This window comes from Camelus dromedarius, chromosome 5 (genome assembly GCF_036321535.1).
Source record: "Camelus dromedarius isolate mCamDro1 chromosome 5, mCamDro1.pat, whole genome shotgun sequence".
Lineage (NCBI taxonomy): Eukaryota > Metazoa > Chordata > Mammalia > Artiodactyla > Camelidae > Camelus > Camelus dromedarius.
The window spans coordinates 68,218,930-68,240,694 of NC_087440.1; the positions used below are offsets into that span (position 1 = coordinate 68,218,930).

Genomic DNA, 21,765 nt, shown 5'->3' on the forward strand with positions numbered 1-21,765 from the left:
TGTGAGTCATCTCTGAATCATCGGCCTCCCCTCCGCTAGAAGCTGCAGGGGTTCTCCTCGCAGTGCCCTGCCATCTTCTCAGATGAAGCTCGTGGTGCTGCTGCCTGCTGTGCCCATGAAACCTGCATGGATGACAAGGTCAGAATTCCATCCCCAGGAGCAACTGGGACCTGGAGTGTGTTGCTTTTGGGGTCTCCTTGCAAACATGTAAGCTCCGGCCTCTCTTTCGAGCCTGACACGGGCACCCGAGTGCTCACACACCTGCACATGCATGCATGTGCTCACGCATGTGGTCCCACTGGACACCCCGACATGAAAGGGCTCAACTTTCATTTCCATACATTTGCAATTGATTTGTAAAGATGGAGGTGCAGTGGAGGGGTGGAGGGAGAATAACCAAAAGTTCCCAAGAGTTTTAAAGCCTTTTATTTGTTTACACATTCTCTAAATTGCAGACAAAAAGATTTGCTATGTAGGTCGTCCACACTGCTAACCAACCACAGAACGAGATACTAACCACAGCAAAGAAGGGATGGGGCCTGTGACTCAGTCTTTGCAGATGTGCAAGGGCTCCATGGAGGGGCTGAGATGTCCAGGGGTCCCCAAGATAAAGACTGCTTGATGCCCACTTCGAGGTGGTTACAGGTCTTGACCTCTCCAGGGCGCCCCTTCCAGAACCTGGTCAGGACAGGAGAAAGGCAGGGGGAGAGGGAGGGGTCCTGGAGCACGGGCCGCCCTTCCAGCCAGCCCTGTGAATGAAGCAGTGGACTCCACTTCTGGACAAGTCCTCATCAGCGGATCCAAATCTGGATGTGGGCTGTTTCTAACTGGAGGTCCTCCTGGAAACTTGTAGTACACAGCTCTCTGGGAAGCCACAGAACCCACGCATCCTCTTAGGATGGTGGGAGACGCGGCCCGGCCTCATCCCCAATACTGAAACACTGAGGGATCGCGAAACATCCCTCAGACAGGGCAGAAACATCACAGCACATTTCACACCAGGAGCCACAAAAAAGCTGGAACTTGACACACAGGAGAAAGGGGCACCCCCAGAAGACAGAAGGGCAGAGTGGCGCACACACACCTACAGACTGAGACTGTAACCACATCACACCTGGAGGAGGCAGTGGGCTGGGCGTCAGGGGCTTCTGTCTGTTGCTGAGGTGGCTTTTTAGAGAAGCCAGTGAAGATCCCTTCCTCAGACCATTACACACAACTTCTTAAGTCTGGAGTCCTTCTCTACCCTCACGAAATCTGGGTCTGCCTCAGTCCTGGACACTGTCGGAAGTACGCAGGCAGCTCAGGGCTGGATAGCCCTAAGCTGTGCAGTCAGCAGGAGGTGATGTAGTGTTGGATCCCAAGGTCCAGTGGGGAGGGAGTTCAAGGACACATAAAAGGAAGACCCTCATTAGCAGGCATAGCTCTTGCTGGAGATCAAGTCTCTTGGCCATTCTTTTATGACTCGGAGTTTCAGAAGGAGTTGAGGTGGGGAGAGTACAAGAGACAAGAAAGTACTTTGGAATGACAGGACACACTGTGAACATGGCCTCCTCTCTGTGCCCACACCTGGAAGCGGTGACCCCGGGTTTGCATCTTCTCTGCATGTCTAGAGATATTCATGGAGACACGGCAATTGGAGATCGCTGTAACATCTCCAGGCATCCCCTTTCCAACCGCAGCCCAGGGACAGTAAATTCCTGAGGCTGTGAGGCACCCAGGGTCTCTTCACCAGCTGGGACAGGCGGTGTGAGCGCTGAGCTAAGCTCTTCCCAGGCTCCTCACACTGACCCAGCCCGAGCCTGCACGGGCCCGGAGCTTCCTCCCACGGTGCTGGGGCCGGCATCGCCCCCGGAGGGGCCCCTTCAGCCTTCCCGCCCCAGTGGCCAGAGCTCTCCCAGAGGAGCGGCGGGGTTCCCGTGTGAGGCAGCCCCACCAAAGCCGCCGGCATCAGCCCCTCTCTGAGGAGAAGCACAGCGGTGCTTTAGACAGCTAGGGGAGGAAAATCAATTTCTTTTGGTTTCCTGGCAGAGATGTTCCATTTCTTGACTCTCCAAGGGGAATGCTATCGAAACTGGACTTTACAACTGCCCTCAGTCTAAACACACTTGGAAAGGGGGCCACAGACCTGGTTAAGGACTCATCTTGGCTGTTGAGCCGATGGACCATAGGACGTGGCTGGGACAGTCTCCATTCCCTAACTGGTCCAGTGGGTCAGCACTGGGCTGGGGAGGGGTCTGGGCTGCCGGTGCTCTTAGCCTGAGAGTGCACTTGAGTGTAGGCAGAGGAGGGACTGTCTCAGAGCTCGGCCCCTGGGCCAGCTGCCTGGGGGCAGCGCTGCCCGTCTAGCCTGGATGGGATCCAAGTCGGATGGCCTTCCCCCACCCCCTCCTGCCGGCACAGTCACTGGGGAAGCAGGGTCATTCGGAGGAACCTTGCCCACAGGCCCTCACATGGGTGGGTGGGTCAAACCCCAGAATGCATTTTGGGTTCTCCAGCACTTTAAAACCAGACTCACAGCCACACATCCTGAAAGCCTGACTCTCCACAAAGATCACCAAAACCTCCTGCTGGGAGATCTGTGCTGTCCAGGGAAGAGCCTTCCTCAGAGCCTCCCCCATAAAGAAGCCAAAGGCGGCAGCATTAGGCCAACTCTGAGCTGACACCTAGCGGGGGCAGGCATGTACCTCCCCCCAAGCCCAGGCGCTCAGCCTGAAAACGAGCTTGGTGCGGCTTCTTCAGGGAATAGCTCGAAGCTGGAATCTGGCTGTGACAAGTGCAGAGAAAGGGGGGAGCTGGAACAAATGGCCAAATTCTGGTACTGTCAGTACAGACAGAAAAAAAATAAAAAACAGGAGTCTAGCGGGGCATGAAGCTAGGGTCTGACGAGCACCTGGACAAAGGAGGGCATGGAGGTTTACTGAAAATGCCTTTGACACTGGGCTTCCCCCACCCCAGCCCCAATAAGCCAGAAATGCCTGCACAGCTGAGACAGCCTGGCTGGGGGCTCCATGATTGTCCACCCAACCCGTGCATGAGGCATCTGTCCCACCACCCCCATCTCTGCGTCCTCTAGTGGGGACTGGACAAGACCACTGTCTGGGTCATTTTCCACCTCTGATGAGGCCCTGCCAATCACACCTGCCTGCCTGCCTCCCCAGGAGTCAGCACCCGGAGGCACAGGCTCAGAGTCTCTTTGACGGGTGACACACGCCAACCCAGGTACCTTCATCTCACTCCCCTTCATGTTAAGGATGTTCATCTTCCAAGGGCAGCCAGTGCTTGGGACACATAAAAGCAACTAAGCCGAGGTCAACTGTGCTCTTCTCTCCAAGGCCCAGAGATTGGAAATAACTGAATGCCTTCGCCGGCTCGTCTTCTACTGACGAGCATGCATCCTAAACAGAGCGAACTAGATACACAAACGCCTTCCCTGATGACACGCCACCTGACATATGATCAGGGTGCCTTGACAGAGTGTAATTACAGGGCTGAAAAGCAACTTGAAGGTTGGGCCGGGGTTATTTCTCCTGCCCCTGTGGTATCGAGCACACTGCCTGGCACGTAGCCTGTGCTCCACCAGGTGTTTTAGCTGGTACCGGCCTGCCCAGCAATCCCTCACGGCAGCTGAGAAATGTGTTCATGTTCCTCCGGAGGCAAGATGCCCTGAGTGGGCAAACACAGCCGACGAGTCGTGGACCGCTGGGACAGACACCCCTCCCTTTCCCAGCCCGAGACACAAATGGTCCGTGAGCATCTGACCATTTCTTGCGGACATGTGACTCTCTGCTTTCCCAAATGCCACGTGGACCAGATGCATCAGTGAACCAGGATTCAGCCTCCCAGCCTCACCTGTTTCTGGCCACCTGTCCCCACCTCCTCGGCTCTCAGATAATTTTTCTGTTCTCAAGCTCTCACTCACATATTGTCTAGTAGTGTTTCTTTCCTTTTTTTCCCCCAGAACCAAATTTAGGCCTCTTCAACTAGGGGGTGACAATGTGCAGGAGGTATCTTTTCTTTTCCTTTTGTACTACTGTTCCACAACCACCCCCATCCCACAGGCCCCAGCATGGCAGGAGGGAAAGGAGGGGAAGGTGCAGGACAAGGAAGAGGAGAACCAGGGGCTCGGTGGGGAATGATCACAAAAGGGCAAAGTCAACAAAACCGACAACCCCAATTCTACCCATAAAACCTCTGCATCCCCCCAATAGAACGCAGAATCAAGCCTTTTCCCCCAGGTCCCCAATTATTGCCAAACATCTTCCCCCAAAGAAGCAGAGGCAAGTGAAGGGGAGAAACGAAAGGGTCCTTGCAGCCAATGGCTTTCCAAGCACGAGGCTTCCTTTCCAGCTCCCTGTGGCTGTGCAGGGGCTGGGAGCTGGGGGAGCCAGCCTGGGAGGACCTCGGGGCAAGACAGCATCTTGTCTGGCGGCTCCTGGTTACCGACAGGTTCTCCCTCTCATCCTGGAGCAACATATAAAGTTTGTTTTAGTTCATTAAAGGAGGGTGTGTGTGTGTATGTGTCTGTCTATCTGTCCTCATCACCCATATTGATGACATTGAGAGAAAGTATAGAGATGCAGAGAGGCAAGCAAATGGGATGCAGTGAGTGGCTATCCTGGAGACCTGAGGGGCTGTGTTGCTGAGGGAGAATAGAGATCCTGGGGGCTCACTGTCCCCCTATTTCCTACAGGGACCACTTACCCCCTTGCTTCCCCACCAAGCAGCCTTTTTGGCCAGACTGGGTCAGCGCCGTCCTGAATGGCCACTTTGCTCGCTGCCTGGGCTAGAGGTCATGATTAGTAATTGTATCTCTGCCGAAGAGGGTTCTGGCTGCCCGCCAGTCCCAGTTCCTGCCTTCCTCTGGTCTGCCCAGGAAACGTCACCATCAGCACAAACACTGCCTTCTCTTGGTGGGGCCACAGAGGGGAAAAGCCTGCAATGACCCTCTTTCAAAGCAGTGGAGCAAAGAAAGGGAGTGGGTTGGGAACAGAGACTGTGACCAGGGGCATTCCTGTGCCTTCTGACCCCCCGTCCTGCCCCTCACAGCCTCCCAGGACCCTGGGGAGTTACCTCAGGTCTCAGCCATCCAAGGGGACACAGCCAGGGCTCACTCAGAGCCCAGAGAGTGCCTTCTTTGGGAACCCACCCACCTCCAAAGCTCTCCCCTCACACAGGGAGCCCTGTTCCTTCTGGGAAACCAAATCGGTGAAGGGGCAGGCCCAGGCCCCTCCTCGTCACGGTTTCCTGGAGGAACTTCCGTGGGCGTCTCTTCCCAGCAGCCTGGGCCGCAGCCTGAAGAAAGCACCGTGCAGCCGAGCCTTTCCAGGAGCAGCTGCTGAGATGCTCAGAGGACGCGTCTCCTCCCACAGCCAGGGCACCCGGGCAGCACCAAGGACATCTTCCTGTCCCTCTGGCCTCCCTCTCAAAACAACAGCCTCAGCCATCCCCTCACAAACCAGAAAGTGTCCAGCCTTCTTTGAAAGGGACCCAGCTTCCTCGGGTCAAAGACTCTTCTCTGGTCACTGCAAAGGCCCTGAACCAACCCATCTCTCCTGCTGTTTCTCCACCCAGGGCTGGTGGCTGCGGCCCCAACAGAAACTTGTAACCAGACCCCTGAGCCCTGGCAATATTCAGGGACAGGGAGGGGAGACTCAACCCATTGACGAGTGCAGAGCCAACCTCTGACCGTGGACCCATTAGACCCAAGGAAACCAGCAGGGCCATGGGCTTGCGTGGGGAGACTAGGAGCCTGAGGCAAAGAAAAGAACCTGTGGCTTCCCGCCCTCCTCCCCATTCCTCACCTGGTATCCAGATGAACCCGGGCTAATCGGAAAACCAGAAGCATCCTTTTGGGGTGGGAGTAAGAGTCCAAAAAGGGAAGCACACAGGACAGGGGGGGACGAAGAACCGCATCCACTTGGCCAGGTGGTGGGGAGGACTGGCCAGATTCTCCCTTCTCTTGGTGTCCCAGCTGCTGGCATCCTGGGCTTGGGGATCAGGCTGGGGGGAACCTCCCAGGCCTGACCCCAATGGAAGTGGTGCCTGGAAATTCTCTGCCTCCAGGGCTGCAGGTCTTGATCTAGCTCGTCTTTGGCTGCCACCTCTTTCCCCACCAGGCCCCCTCCTTCCACCCAGGCTCAGCAGCTTATCTCGCCAAGTCAGAGGGCACTTCTCCTGTGGGGGTGGGGAAACCCACAGGGATCGACGGGGAGCCCCTCTGTACCTCCCACCCTAGCTGGGTGAGGGGCACCACTCCTGCCCGCTTTGCCCTCTGAAGCCCCCCAACCAACAGGGAGCCAGAGGCCAGGGGGCCTCAGAAAAGGAGGAGCTGGCTTGGTGTCCTGAACTGACAAAGGCTGGGTCTTAGAGAGAAAAAAATTTAAAAAAACAAAAAACAAAAAACAACCACGTTGCCAGGATCTCAGGCCTGAGGGGAAAAAATGGATTATGATAATTCTTCCTTCCCTTGCCCTGTAATTATTTAGATCTGGGACTCCTTCCTCAGTGGAAACCAGGTTTCTGCCCCCCCCCCAAGTGACCTCCTCTCACCTTCATTTCACTTTGCCTTCATTTCACTTTGCCTGACGTGAAAAATCTTTGACCCGCCCACTCCTTCCTCAGGGCTGCCCCTTCCTCCCTCCCTCTCCAGAGATGTGAACCTATTACAGGTGACACTGACACCCAGCTCTGAAAAGCAGGCAGACGCAGTGGTCTGGGCATGTTCACTGGGAGTGTGAGCACGGCCTTGGCCCAGGGAGCTGTAGTCTCCCTTGGGTAGGGACACAGTCACACCTGGGGGAGGGGCCACAGTGGGCAGCAGGGGAGAGTATGGGGGGAGAGGGTGCCGAGAGAGGAAGGGAGGCTGCTGTCCCAGGACCTGCATGCAGGCTGAGAACCGCGTGGAGGGCAGGGAAGGCAATCCCCTGGGTTTCCCACCCACCCCCTACACATGGACTCAAAGAGGAAACTAGGGGTCCCTCTTCTCTGAGTCTTGAAGCCTGAGGATGCCTGTAATCCTTCTTCAAGAGCACAGGTCTGTCTCCTAAACTTGCCCCCGTAAGAAAAGTAATCATCATCATCTCATTTTTCTTCCTTAAAACATCTGAACTTTTTAAGGAAAGGGCCGAAAGGAATTGTACTGTGTTCAAAGCACAAAGACTAAGATGCACCAGGAGTGTAACTCTCCAGGGTATCATGAAACCATCACTGTGAAACCCAAACCCTCCCCCAACCTCAAAATCTGTTATCTTCCCCAGCTCTGAAGGAATCTGGCCTCTCCCCCTCCCTCCCTCCGTGGTTCCACACAGACAGAGCTGAGCCTGGGGAAGCAGCTGCTCTCCCAGGCTGCCAGGGCTTCCTACCTGGCCCCGGGGCAATGACAGGAGCAGAGGAGCCTTGGGACCTGCTGGCTCCTGCCTAGGGGCTCTGAGTCAGTGGGAGGTTGAGAAGAAAAGCCAGAAGGTAAATCTCCTAGCAGGAGCGTTGTCTCCAATTCCTCACCACGGCGCCTGCACTGGATTTGCTGCAGGACCCAAAAGCAATGTTTCAAAAAAAAACCCCACAGGAAATGGAGGGTTTCAACTTCCGGCTTGGATCCTGCAGCCTCACCTCCTCTCTGGTAGGCGGGAGTCACAATATCAGGGTGAAACAGAACAAAGGCACCCTGGCTGTTCCCAGGATTTGAGGCAAGAGCATCATTATCTCCATGTAAACCAGTTTTTAAGCGAATGTTACATTGAACTGAATTACAGCCCTCTCCAGAAGTTAGTGCCCCATTCTGGGCTGCACTGATCTTATAGATGGGAGTAGCTCAAGTATGCCCATTCTGAGGGCCCCAACCCCAGGGTAAACCCCTCACTTTCCACCACAGCCGCATGCACAGCCACGGTTTTCTCGTCACAGCTTGACCTAGTGGCCCTGACCACAGGCAGCCTGGCCCTTAACATAAAAATCCCCTCTGGACAAAATGGAGAGTCCAAGGTGTCTAACCTTGGCTAACTACATAAGAAAAAGGGTACAGAAATCATTTGTCATCCCTGACAAACCCTGCTCTCCAGTGACCAGTTATATAACATTATGATTCTTAAAATTCCCAGTGTCACCGTGGGACAGACAGGACAAGTCTTATCTCCATTTCACAGATGGGCACGCTGAGGTACAGAGAAGTCAAGTGACTTGCCCCAGGTCACACAGCTATTCAATTCAATGGCAGGGGCAAAAACCCTGACTATCCATGTGCACTCTGTGATTCTGGCTCATTCTCTGGGGCTCAAAGAAAGCAATTTGAAGTTGACCAGCACCTTCCTTTTTTCAATACAGAAAGTGACAATGTGACTTTGACTTTTGTTTGCTTGCAGGACCATGCAACTGCAATCCCAGAAGCTGGCTTTGCTGTCATCACTTTCCAGATGGGGAAACTGAGGTCTCCAAAGAGGAAGGGATTGGGCCCATTTTGCAGGGAGTGAAACTAGGAAGGGAATTCTGGGCCTCCCCAATGTCTAGTCCAGAGACCAGCCACCCTCACCCCTGCAGGAGGTTACAGCTCCCTCCTAAGTCTGAGAGACCCAATCTCACCCTCATGGCTTCTGTGGCAGCAGGTGTGGCTGAAGAGAGGAGAGGGCCACCCCATTATCTGCTTTGAGGTGGATAACAGATCTGCACACACTCCAAAGTGGGTCTGTCACATGTTAGGGCTATCATTTTGGTTTCAGATTTGACTTTTTTTTTTTTTAACTTTTAAGCCATTTGTGGCTTTTGAGAACATTCTGATGACTTTTTTCCTAAAATTAAATCAAAGTGATTTTTCAAAACCAATAACCAGCCTTTGAGGACGCCCACTTTGGGCTCTGTGGGAGGACAGAGAGCCAGAGCAGTCAGGAGAGGAAATCTGCCCCTCTAACGTGACCCTCCCCGGTAAACGGAAGAGGTGACCACAGGGCAACTTCCCAAACCCTCCCTGGGCCTCCAGAATCCAAAAGAAGTTCAGCAACCAGCAGGGGGAAGGAAATAGCTTATGAGGAAGATGAAAATCCCATCTGGCTGGGCGCTTTAAAACAGATCATCATGCATGCGCGGAACTCCCTCCGAGGCCACAGGCCCCTGCAGGGGGGAGGGTGGCCCCCACCTGCCGCCACAGGTCACCCTGCAAAGGACTGAGGGAGACCAATAGGGCTTGGCTCCGCGCCAGGCTGCCCCGGGTCCGCTGGCCGAGGGCAATTAGCCGGGAAGGAAGGTCTTGCCAAGTCGCGGCCGAGCACAGCAGCCGGGCAGAAACGGCCCCACCGGCCCGAGCCTCTGAGCCTCCAGGGGCTTCTTCAGGAGCCGAAGGACTAAAAATAACCCGGGCCTTTGTTGGAAGCCGGCGGACCACAGAGAAGGAGCTGATTTCAGGGAAGCCGAGCATGCGCGAGGGTCCCGCTCACCGAGACCTGCCCTTTGGGCAAATGAATTTTCCAGAAACGTGTCCGTTCTTGTGCTGCTGGTGTTGCCACTGCTGCGGAGATTCAAAGGCAGCCCGGTTCGCTCCAGCCCACGGGGCTGACTTCCAACACAGACTTCTCGGAATCTGAGCCTCCCCACTTCTGTCTTCTCGAAACATTTTTTCAAAAAGAGAATCCAGCATGTATTGAGGAATTGAGGTGACAAGAGAAGTCCTCGAGCTGAAGGTTCTGCCTGCTTGTCACCCGGGTCACAAATAATCACATCACCCCAATTATTTGCTTAGGGAACAACCATCTCTCCCTCATCCTGAAATGTCCAGAATCAGGTCTCAGTGGACAACGGCAGACATACGCTACGTGAAAGGAAGGAATTACGTGGGAGAAGGAATCGGTGTCACAGCAACACTGAAGGGCTTCTTGGACCTGCAGTCCTTGGTACCAGCATTCAGATTCTTGACCTGGCAGCCTTCACTCACCTTCCGGGTTCTTGAGTCCCACCAGGGAAAGTTCCAGAACCAGGCTGGGTGGAAGGTAGAGTCTTAGCCCTAGGCTGTGGCCTGTCTCTCCTCGAGGATGCCCCAGCTCTGAAGGTCTGGTCCCTGCCAAAGCCACTTCCGATGGACAGCAAATACTGACTGGCTGTGGTGGGGCCTCAGAACTGTCTTCACAACATTTCCACCCACACCTCCGGGTCCCCCCACCCCAGCCCCATCAAGAGACCACCCTGGCTGTGGACGCCACGGGGTATCTGCTGGGGTCCGGAAAGCAGCTATTCCTCTTCACAGAGACCAAGGAATGAGGAGGGATTTCAGGACTCCGTCGTCTAGATGGCCTCCAGGCTCCGAGTCTAGAAGTTCCCAGGGAGGCTTGTAATAAATAAAAACGTCTCCACAGCCTTTTCTTCCCCTGCTGAGTTCAGGATGAAGAGACCGAACTGGGGGCAGGGAGGCTGTGCAAAGATTTCTTGGAACACAATAGATAGAAAACACCAAACTACACGCGAAAGACTGATGGGTGCTCACAAAATGCAACCAGTGGCCGGAGCGCTGGGATAAACATGAAGGGGTTCCACAGGGCTGTGGTTGGGGCAGTTCTCCAAAAGTTTACCATCTTTCTGGCAGAAACGAGGAGGGGCTGGCAGAAGTACCAAAACCTGCATGTAGGAGGTACGTAGCTACCTCGCCCTCTTGGTTCCACGTGTCCACGCCCTCTGTGGTTCCTGATGTTCCTTACGGTTGCCTGTCTGGATATATGAGAGTAGGGGCTCGATCTGGTTTGAACTGGACTCTGGTTCAGCCTCTCCAACGCAAGTCACATCCTGTGACCTGGGGTCCTAGGCCTGGCAGCCGAAGGCTGAGGCTTTTTCTTTGAGCAGTTCCCAGCATAAGTGGCAGCTCCAGCTTCCTATGAGAAAGGAGATGGCATTACGAGCAGCCGCACCCCCAACCCCCAAGCCCCATCCTGTGGCCCTCAACTTTTTGTAAGCCCTGTTTGATTTGGACTTTCACGATTCAGAGACTGAGTTCCGGTCCTGAAAACACACTGGAGTCTGTCGCTCAGCAGAGAGTAATGCTGTTCAGACAACAGGAAGTCTAGATGGCTGGAAGATGATTGGCTGAACTGTTGGAAAGACCCTCCCTCCCTGGTTGAGCCTCTTAACCAGCATCACCGGGTCTGGACCAGTTTCCCTGGAATCTCACACCTCCCTCAGCATCTCAGCCATATGTCTGCGGTAAGCCTCTCCTCGGCCCTCAAGTTGAAATGTCATCTGCTTGCACTGTGCCTCAGTTTCTTCACCTGTGAAATGGTAGTCGTCATACCTACCTCGTAGGGTTATGGTGATTAAGTGAGATTAGACATGTAAAGCCCTTAGCACAAGGCCTGCACCTTAGTGAGCGCTCAGTAAGTAGCAGTGGTAGCTGTTGTTGTTATTGTCGGCCTCACCGTCATTACCTTCCGGGGGCTCAGCTACTGGGGGATTTAAACAGTACATGTGATAGCCGCGGTCACAGTCGTCGCAGAAGAGGAGCTGGTCCTGGTGGAATACAGAGCAGGTGGAAAGGAGGAAAGATTGGATTATTTAGAACCAACATCTGGCCCCCACTTATTCCTCTGGCCTTATTTCCATCGATCAACCTCCCTGGATGCTCCTTTCCAGGCTCCATTTGGAGTCCTTACTGTCCCCTGATCAGGCCTTGCACTTAGCCCACACCTGGAATTTCCCCCTCTGTCTCCCGAACAATGCAAACTGTACCCCTACTTCAGGGTTCTGCTCAAATCATAGCTCATCCAAGAAGCTCTCCTTGACCACCACCTCACAACCAAGCTTAAAAGGACTCCTAATTCTTCTGAACTCTCATAGCCAATAACTCTGCTTCTGTTAGGATGGAAAACTGGTTTTATGCATTTCTGTATCCCCGTGATGATTGCCTAGTGCATAGAAAATACTTTAAATGTTTGCAAATTTTAATTGAATTTCCCTGAACCTCACTCTTTCTATTTGTGAAATGGACAACAACCATACTTGATGGTAACAGCCTGACACTTCAGAACCTTTTCAGGGTTTCATTATGTGACTGTAGAGAAATGTAAGCGATACGAGATCACCTTTCGGCTCCCAAAAGCTTCCTCAGGGGCTAGAGCTCATCTGAGACAGGACCCTCCAGTGCTGTGGCTAATTTCCAAGGACATAGTTTGCACCTTTGCTCCTGCAGTTCCCTCTGCCTGGAGGCTCTCCCAGTCCCTGACCCCTTCACTTCTGGACCATTCCATACCCACCCTTCAAGTCTTCAAACACTTCTCTTCTACAAAGATTTCACTAATCCACCTCAAATGGAAAGTCTCTGTCCCCTCTTGCTTCCTCATAGTACTTCTCTTTCTTACGACATTTAATTGCACTTTCCTTTATGCTGCAAAGCCTGGCATGTGGTAGACATCACACACAGTCCATTTGGAAAATGCCTCTTTTGTCTGGTCCTTTTTTGGATTGCAGTGCCCTTGGGGTAGAACCTTGTCTTACTCATTTCCACATCTCCTTCAGAATTTCCTCATACATAGTAGCTACTCAATAATTGTTTGTAATCTGGTCCCCATTCTCCAGGTTTAGCCCTGTTCTATTAGTGATCTTTGGACTCGCTTGGATGGCTTACAAGATGCCTGCAAAATTAAGTTTTGTATCAAATTTCACCTTGGCTCCTACCAGTGCAGAGATCCTGGAAAAAGTAGATATAGAAGTTGGAAACCCCCATGAGCAAGCAAAGAGGCAGGAGCGATCTTGAAAGACTTTTTTTTTTTAATCATACTAAGACCTTTCAGTGGGACAATGGGAAGCTTTCAGAATTAGCAACAGAGGAGTAACATGGTCAGACTTGTAATTTAGAAAAATCTCACTAGCTACTGTGTAAGAACAGAGACTCAGGTGGAGAGAGACTGGTTCTTGAAACCAGAAGACCGCTTAGGAGGCTACGATGGTCATTTAGGTAAGAGATAACCCATGACGGCGGGCTGAACTAGGGTTGTGGCGTGGGGGAAAGACAAAGGGTTTGCTTTAGATGTAGAGAGTGATATTGGAAAAAATCAAGACTGTCTTCTGGGTTGTGGCTCAGTCAGCAAGCCAGATGATGTCACCACCCACTGAGACGTGGGCAGAGGAGCAGACCTGTGAGAAGCAGAAGGCAACCTCAGCTATAAATATGTTCTGCAGATCTACGGATCCCCTGGTGAGGATGCCCTGGAGGCAGCTGGAGAACAGGAGAGAGGCCTGGACTTGAGATATGGACTGGTGATTTGATGGCAGTGGAGGTCCTAGAGAGGAAGCCCAGAGTATGTGAGAGCTGATGTCTTTGAACCTGTGCTCATGGAGAGGTGTTCATGAACTCCTTGAAATTATATACACAGCTTTATGTATAAGTACAAATGCACATTTTTCTGAGGAAAGGGTAAATCCATAGCTTTCACTGAATTTTCTCAAAAATCAAGGACTCAAAAAAGTTACTGAGGAGAAGACCAAGAACAGATGTATGGGGAACACCAAAGTTAAGGGACAGGCAGAGAAAAAAAAAAAAAAAAAAAGACTAGCAGCAGGTAGAAAGGTAGGATGAAAGCCAGGACAGTGTGTTTTATTCCAAAAGAGTTATACCATTATTGTTTGAGCTGAAGTGAGGTGATTTAGGGATAATGTGATGAGAAACAAGTTAGAATAGGGACAGAAAACAGGGAGAGACTTGTCAGAAACAGTATTACTGATGTCACTGAGGACACTGATAACTCCCCCTCTAGTGATGACACAGAAAATACAGGAAGATAGAATATCTTAGATTGGACTTTTCCAAAGGGAAACCAAGGCATCTGTGTGGGTTTAAATGCATCTTTCATGGGTTGATCATTGTCCAGCTCCACATTCTTTTCTTTTCCATTTACCTCTCAGGATAATTGCCTGCCTAAACCAGCAAGAACCCCCAGCTCATGCTGACTCCCATGAGAAACGCAATTTGAGGACCTCTTACTCCCAAGTATTCAAGAACCAGGATTCACCTATGGCTGCAGTTCCCGTAGAGTGGGAATCCCATTCTGGGCTGCGTAGGGGAAATCCCTGGCTATGTGAGAGGAACCCTGTTGCCCAAACAGCTTCACTCTTTGATTCCTCCTCTAAGGCTCTGCCAAGTCAATGAAAAACTGCACTAACACTATTTATAAAGCCAAAGACCAGAATCAACCCAAATGTCCATCAATAAAGGACGGGTTGAATAAACTAATGAAGAACTGTGCAGCTGGAGGAAGCAATGAAGACGATGTCTATATAGTGCTGTGGACTAATCTCCAGGATATTCAGTGAAAAAGCAAAGTGAAGAAAACACGTATGTCTTTTTACCATTTTCTAAGGAAATGAATCCATTGTCTCACAGATTCATGTGCGCATACACATGTCTGCATTTAAACAAAATAGAAAGGTAAACCATATATTTTTTTAAAATGGCCCTATAAGCAAAGTGTGAAAGAGGTAGGGATAGATTTCCTTGAATATACTGTTTATTTTATAGATTTGATTCTGGAACCAGTAAATATTTTGCATGGTTATAAAGCAAAGTTCACATTGTAACTGTCACTAAGAAACCAAAGAAAAATGAAACAAATGAACCTGATTATGTGTAAGTTGGTGGCATAGCCACACAGAAAGAAATTTTTCCAAGAGATTTTAAAACAAGTAATTTGACTGTACATCCTCAGTTGAATACATGCTAAGGACAAAAATAAGTGCAAATATGCACATATATATACACACACATATTTCTTTCCAGCAATCATATTGTTACCATTAATAGTGGAATTGATATTGTTTTTTGTGTGCATCAAATGAGTGATTAAATTAGTATTGAAAAGCAAAAATTTTGACATGGTTAAAAGAAAATACAGATGTAAGAATGATAAAGTTAAGTAAAAACCCTATAGTTAGTTCAGGGTATGAGCTGAAATATCAACATAAATTCATGGTGTATTTTATCTTTAAAACAACCAAAACATATTTTCTAGCTCTGTCCATTGAAAATGTCTCCAAACAGTGACTAATTCAGTAAAGATTACCCTCCCAGCACCCGTATTATGTCCTCTAAAGACCATTGTCCACTAAACGGAACCAGGAGTCCTTGGAGAAATGGCTGACTCCAAGTCTGGAATATGAAATGTCTAAGTATCTTTACATATTGGAAAGCAAGGAAATTATCAAATACTATTGAGGTCATGTCAAAAGGACTCAGGATCCAACCTGATTGTGTTCCCACTGCCCAAAGATGGGACAATTTTAACTGTAATGGATTGAGACAAATCAAGTATGTTTAAATCCTTGAGTTTATACATTTTTTTTAAACTGTCACTTTTGTAAGACGCTAGGGAAACATCCTATCATTTTTAATTGATTATATTAAAATAATTTTATCTTAGAGAAAAGTTGCAAAAATGGTACAGAATTTCTACACACACTTCACTGAGCTTCCCCTAATATGAACATCTTATATTACCGTGGTACCATCATGAAAAGCAGGAAGTCACCGTTACCATTAGCACGACACTACTGACTAACCTGCGGACCTCACCTCATTTGAATTTTACCAATTTTCCCCAGGATTCAATCCAGGATCCTACATTGCAGTTAGTTGTCAGGTTTCCTTAGTGTCTTTGAATCCATAACAGTTTCTTGGTTTCTTTGTCTTTCATGACCCTGAGACTTTTGAAGAGACCAGGCCAGTGATTTTGTAGAATGTGACTCAGTGTGAGTTTGTCTGATCTTTCTTTCCACAAGAAGATTGAGGGTATGCATTTTTGGCAGTAATACTACGAAACAGATGTTACGCCTTCTCAGTGCATCGTACGAGGGGGCATGGATATCAATGTGTCTTATTACTATAGTAGTAATGTTACTCTGATCATATAGTTAAAGTAGTGTAGTGTCTGCCAGTTTCTCCAGTGTAAAGTTACGATTTTTTCCCTTTGTAATATATGAACAAATAATCTGGGGAGAGAGGATATGTTGAGATCAAGCAAATATTCTATTTCTTACCATACTTTTGCCCACTAATGTTAATATCAAATTGATGATTCTTACTTACAGTAACCATAATGGTGATACTTGCCTATTGGTGATGTCCCTCTTCCTGCTACATTTAATAACTGAAATTCTGCTCTAAGGAAGAGTTTACCTCTTCCGCATTCAGTCATTCATTCTATTATTCAATTTTTAACACATTAGTATGAATATTTATTTTGTTCTTTGGGCTATAATCCAATACTATGATTATTTACCTTGTTGCTCAATCTGTCCCAGATTGGCCACTAGGAGTTCCTTCAAGTTGGTTCTCTGCCCTTTAGAGATGCTCTATGATTTTTTTTTTTTTTTTTTTTTTGGCACTTCCTTACTTTCTAGTACCAGAGAATTCTCCAGCTTCCTCTTTTATTTTCCCAGCTCCAGCCCTGGCATCAGCCATTTCTCCAAGAATCCCTGGTTCCTTTTATTGGAGAATGGTATTTAGAAACCAATATTTGGGTGATATGAGTCCTCATTGCTTCTGGGTTGTCATTTCTTCTAGGCCTTCCTAACAGAGTTAGCAAATAAATGTATGTGTAGGTACACATGCACACATCTGTATTTATTTCTGACTATGCTGTACACCAGAAATTAACACAACATTGTAAATCAACTATACTTTAATTTAAAAATAAATAAATAGCTTTATTTCTGTATCTATCCATATGTGTGTATACATATAAATAGCTATAGATAAATAATATGTAACTACATATATATATAATACATTATATTTAAAAACATAAATTTCATACTGATACCCCCCTATTCTAACCCAACACAGCAGAGTTCAGTCTAGCCTCCCCCCTTTATTTGATTATTCTTTCTTTAACATTGAGAAACCTGGCTTTCATTATTCACAATATGCAGTTACCCAGAAACAGACTCACAGATGTAGAAAACAAACTTATTACCAGTGGGGGAAAGTGGTAGGAAGGGATAAAATTGGGAGTTTGAGATTTGAAGATATTAACTACTGTATATAAAATAGATAAACAACAAGTTTCTACTGTATAGAACAGGGAGATTTAGTCAATATTTTATAGTAACTTATAATGAAAAAGAATATGAAAAAGAATATATGTATGTATATGTATGCCTGAACTATTACGCTGTACACCAGAAATTGACACAACATTGTAAACTGACTATACTTCAATTCTGTAAAAATGAAAAAAACAACCAATATGCGGTTATCAGTTCAGACCTGCAGACACATGAAGTAGTTTCAGGATGACTAACTCACATGCCCATGAAAAACAAATTTACTAGCTAGAGGATAATACTTGTATAGTTATTTCTGTCTTTAGCCTTAAAATACACAAATACTGCTTTCCTAAGTTATCTAGGTTAGTTCTTTCCTTCCCTACCTTTAAGTATGGTTATGTTACTATTTATACTACAGTCAAGTTCATTTGTTACTGTTCATACTCCATTTTTGGTTCTCCCACACCCTGGTTGAATTTCTGTATTTATCTATTGGCAGGCATGTAAAATGACATCTTGGTTCTAAGAGTCAGAGCTGCACAAAAAGGCGTTTTCAGAGAAGTGTCACCTCTCCCCCACCCATCCCTACTATCCAACCCCTTTCCCCATTCTTTGTACCCCATTCCTACCCACCCTGTAGATGACTAAGCTCTTTAGTTTCTTGTTTATCTTTCCTGTGTTTCTTTTACACAAGTAAACAGACATATGTATATTTTCTTATGCCTGTCTTATAAGAATGGCAGCATACTGTAGATACAGATACTGTTTTTACTTTGCTTTTGTTTTTATTGAACAAATTATCCTGGAAATCTCTCCATATTAATTCATAAAGATCTACCTCCTGGTTTTGTTGTTGTTGTTTTATAGCTGCATAAAACTTCCTTGTGCCCTTACTTATTCAGCCACTCTGTGTATGAGCATTTAGGTCATTTCCAGCATTTTGCAATTATAAACAGTGTGACCTTAAGTAACCTCATGCATACATATTTTCATAGTGGTGTGGGTATATCTTTAGGGTTGATTCCTATAGGTGAGGTAGATGAGTCAAAATGTAAGTGCACAGTAGTTGTGCTAGGTATTGCTCAATTTCCCTGCAGGAGGGTTGTACTATCTTGTGATCCCACTGACAGTGTATAAGGGTGCCAGCTTTCCCACAGCTTCATCCATAGGATGCACTGTCACCTCCCCCCCCCCAATTTTATGGGTAAAAAATGATATCTCAATTTTGTTTAAATTTGAATTTAATTGTGAGTTTAAACATCTTTTTCCCAAATGTTTAAGGGTTATTTTTATATCTTTTGTGAACTGTTTTTCACATCCTTTTTCCGTTTGCTATCAGGTTTATGGTCCCTTGTCCCTCAGATTTTAAGAGTGCTTTATATATTATACATTACCACCTTAATCTGCATATATACTGCACTGTGTGTGCTGCAAGTATTTTCTCCCAGTTTGTCAGCTGTCTTTTGACTTTATTGGGTTTTTTACTATACAAATGTTTACATGGTCAGATTTGTCACTATTTTCTTTTGCTGCTTCTGAATTTTAAGTCACAGAAAATCTTTCCTTACATTAAGTTTAAAGAGGAAGTCACCCATGTTTTATTCTAGTGCTAATATGGTTTTATTTTTTATATTTATAACCCCAGTCCATTTGAAGACTGTTCTGATATAGTACATGAGATATGGACCTAATTTTACCTTTTCCCAAATGGTCACCCTACTGTCCCAGCACTGATCATGAAAATGTCCATCTTTGGTCCAGTAATTTTAAATGCAACCTTTACTTTATGCTAAATGTCTATATGTCACTGGGTCAGTTTATGGGTTTTCTATTCCATTCCATTGGTCTCTGTGTCTATACTGTTTTAATTTAAGAGGCTTTATAGTATGTTTTAACATCTGGTAGGGCTAGACTTCCTTCATAATTTGTTGTTTTTCAGTGTTTTCTTAACTACTTTTTCATATTTGTTTTTCCATATGAACTTGTTTAGTTCCATATCAACTTGGTTAGTTCCATTAAAAAGTGTGTCGGTGTTTTTACTGAGTTCAAATCAAATGTGTAAATTAACTTAGGAAGAACTGATCTTTACAATGTTGAGTCATTCTATCTAGATCACACTGTCTTTCCATTTGCTCAAATGTATTTCTGTCTTTTCAAAAGCATTTAAAATTTTTCTTCATATAGGTTTTACATATTTACTGTTCAGCTTATTTCTGAGTTTTTCTTATTTGTTGCTATTGTAAGTGGAGTTTCTCTACCACAATGTCTTCTAACTGGTTATTATTTGTGCATATGAAGGCTATTAAGTTTTGTGTGGTAATTTTATATCCTGCTACCTTTAATGTTGGAGTTAGTTTTATTATTGATTCTCTAGAGTTTCCCAGATATACTATTAAAGTTTATGAAATAGAGAAAAAATTTCTTTGTTACCATTCTTATACTTCTCATTGCTTTCTCTTGTCTAATTGCATTAGCTAATATCTCTAGAATAATGACAAATAGTAATAGAAATTGCGGGCATCCTTACTTGGTCCCTGATCTTACTAGAGGTGCCTTTAGTATTTCCCCATTAAATAAGATAATGGCCTTTAGTTCTCAGGTATAAAGATTTTATCATGTTAAGAACGTATCCCACAATTTCTATTTTCTTGAGTGTTTTGATTATAAATAGGTGTTGAATCCACCCCCCTTATTTTGAGAACTGATAAATAAAGGGAAAGAATCAAGTATTTATTCTGCCTTTTGTACATAATCTATACTGAGGGTAACTAAATACAAGGCTGGAAATTTTTCTCTTTTTAGAACTACTCCAACTAATAAAGAAGTAATTATAGAATATCACTATTTGCAACCCCTAATAAAGTAGTCTGTAGTCGAAGATCTCTAACAGCTGCTACCTTCACCAAAAGAGACACCATGTATTAATACCTCCTGATAAAGTATACACCACTATTTATGAAGTAGTCTTGCTATTTATATATACATTAGAGACAGAGAGAGAAAGAGACAGAGAAAGAGAGAATCTGGATCTGATCAAACCTCCAGCTCCAAGCACCAATGTGCAAGAAATATAGGAGACAGAAGAAAATGTCAAACACTGCCACAGGGATGCAGTCAGTAAAATACAGTCATGGGAAACTCTATTGAACAAATAAATTGATTTCTTCAACAAAAAATCAAGGAGCAAAAAAGAGAGCAAAATAGAGGGAAACCCTATGTATTAAAAGAAACTTTAAAGACAACTAATTGCAACCTATGGACCTTATTTGAATCCCAATTTAAATAAACAGACTGTAATGAAAACTTTTAAATCAGTTTAAGGTAATTAAGACAAATGTTTAAGACAATTGAGGCAATAGGAATGTTGACTGGATATTTGATTCTATTAAGGACTTATTGATTTTTTTAAATCTATGTTAATATTTTTGTTTAAAAGTAAGTCCTTATATTTTTGAGATACATATGAAATATTTATAGGCGAAATGATATTATGACCGGGATTATAATATTGTGGAGAAAGAGGTGGCAATATTTATGAAACAAGATTGGATATGTATTGATCATTTTTGAAACTGGTGATGGGATACATCAGTTTCATTATTTTCCCTATCTTTGTATTTATCTGAAATGTTGGTAACAAAAAGTAGGATTTTTAAAATTCTGCATTTATTACACTTAACATTTAGACCAAGTGAGATGACACATTCTAGAATGCGGTGTGAAGGGCCACATATATACCCAACTACACCCAACTATAAGCAGTGGGTACCGTTATCTGTCCCTGAACCCTCCAGGACCATGGCCAGCAAGGCAGCCTCTGGCCATCACCTGCTGTACCGGTCTCCATAGACACACAGAGAACCCAAGATCCCTGTAGTGCAAGGGTCCCAAAGGTCCTGGGGGCAACAGGAAAGGGGGAGGTCCTAGACATTTTCCCCAGGAGCCCAGTGATCAGAGTCTTCCCTTCCTCTCCAACCCTCAGAGGACTCTCAGCTCCTTGGATTTCTCCCTCCCATGCAGGAAACACACACTCACATCATTCTCCGAGGTCCCACAGAGGATGCAGGATTTGCACTCTATGCACTGCCACTTGTAGGTCTTGACAGCCTCGGTCATGTTCAGGGTGAACTGCAGGCAGGTGGGGTGACCTGGAGGAAGCAGAAATGGCAGCATTAGGGCCAGAGGGTCCTACCTGTCACCCCTCAACACCACAGCATTATGCCCAACTTGGAGGGAGGGTGGGGTAGCACAGGTTGGGAAGCAAACTGGGGACCTGGGTGGAGCCCTACCCACACTCCTCACCACCACCCACAATCACATGAGCTCAAGGGCCAAAGAGAGAAATGGGCATTACCCTTTTGCTGGGAATAGAGATCACCCAAATCCTCTCGCCCTACGAGCTAGGTGCCCCAGATGTATAACCAGTTGACAAGGACAGAAAGTGGTGATCAAAGGGAAAGAGAAAGGAAATCGCACAGCACAAGGCAGCAGTGTGAGAGTCACCAGCATCATCTCCCCAGCTCCAGCATCAGTTGTGGTGGGAGCAACACATAAGAGCTACTTGGGGCTGGGCCTTTTAACCTGCAAAGATGTTCGTGCTGCCTCAGGGCACGGGGGAGGAGGTCAGAGGGAGCGGGTAAAGTTCCCAGGGACAGAGCTCAGAAGCACTGGGAGGCACTGCACTGCTATCTCAAGTGTCGTGCCCACGCCCAGGAGACTAGCAGAAGCCCACGCCCTGCACAGGAACAGGGCCTGTGGGGG

General features: G+C 47.0%; 1 protein-coding gene across 1 annotated transcript; it reads right to left on the minus strand.

The window, feature by feature from the left end:
- Nucleotides 1-426: 426 nt before the first annotated feature.
- On the minus strand, nt 427-21,357 carry LOC135321324 (zinc finger protein DPF3-like). Its single transcript, XM_064486091.1, has 3 exons — nt 21,040-21,357; nt 11,394-11,475; nt 427-10,844 (listed from the first exon to the last, which is right to left on the minus strand). Exons 1-3 carry the CDS (start codon nt 21,175-21,177, stop codon nt 10,774-10,776), a joined length of 291 nt encoding a protein of 96 aa, XP_064342161.1. The 5' UTR covers nt 21,178-21,357; the 3' UTR covers nt 427-10,773.
- Between the last annotated feature and the right edge of the window lie 408 nt (nt 21,358-21,765).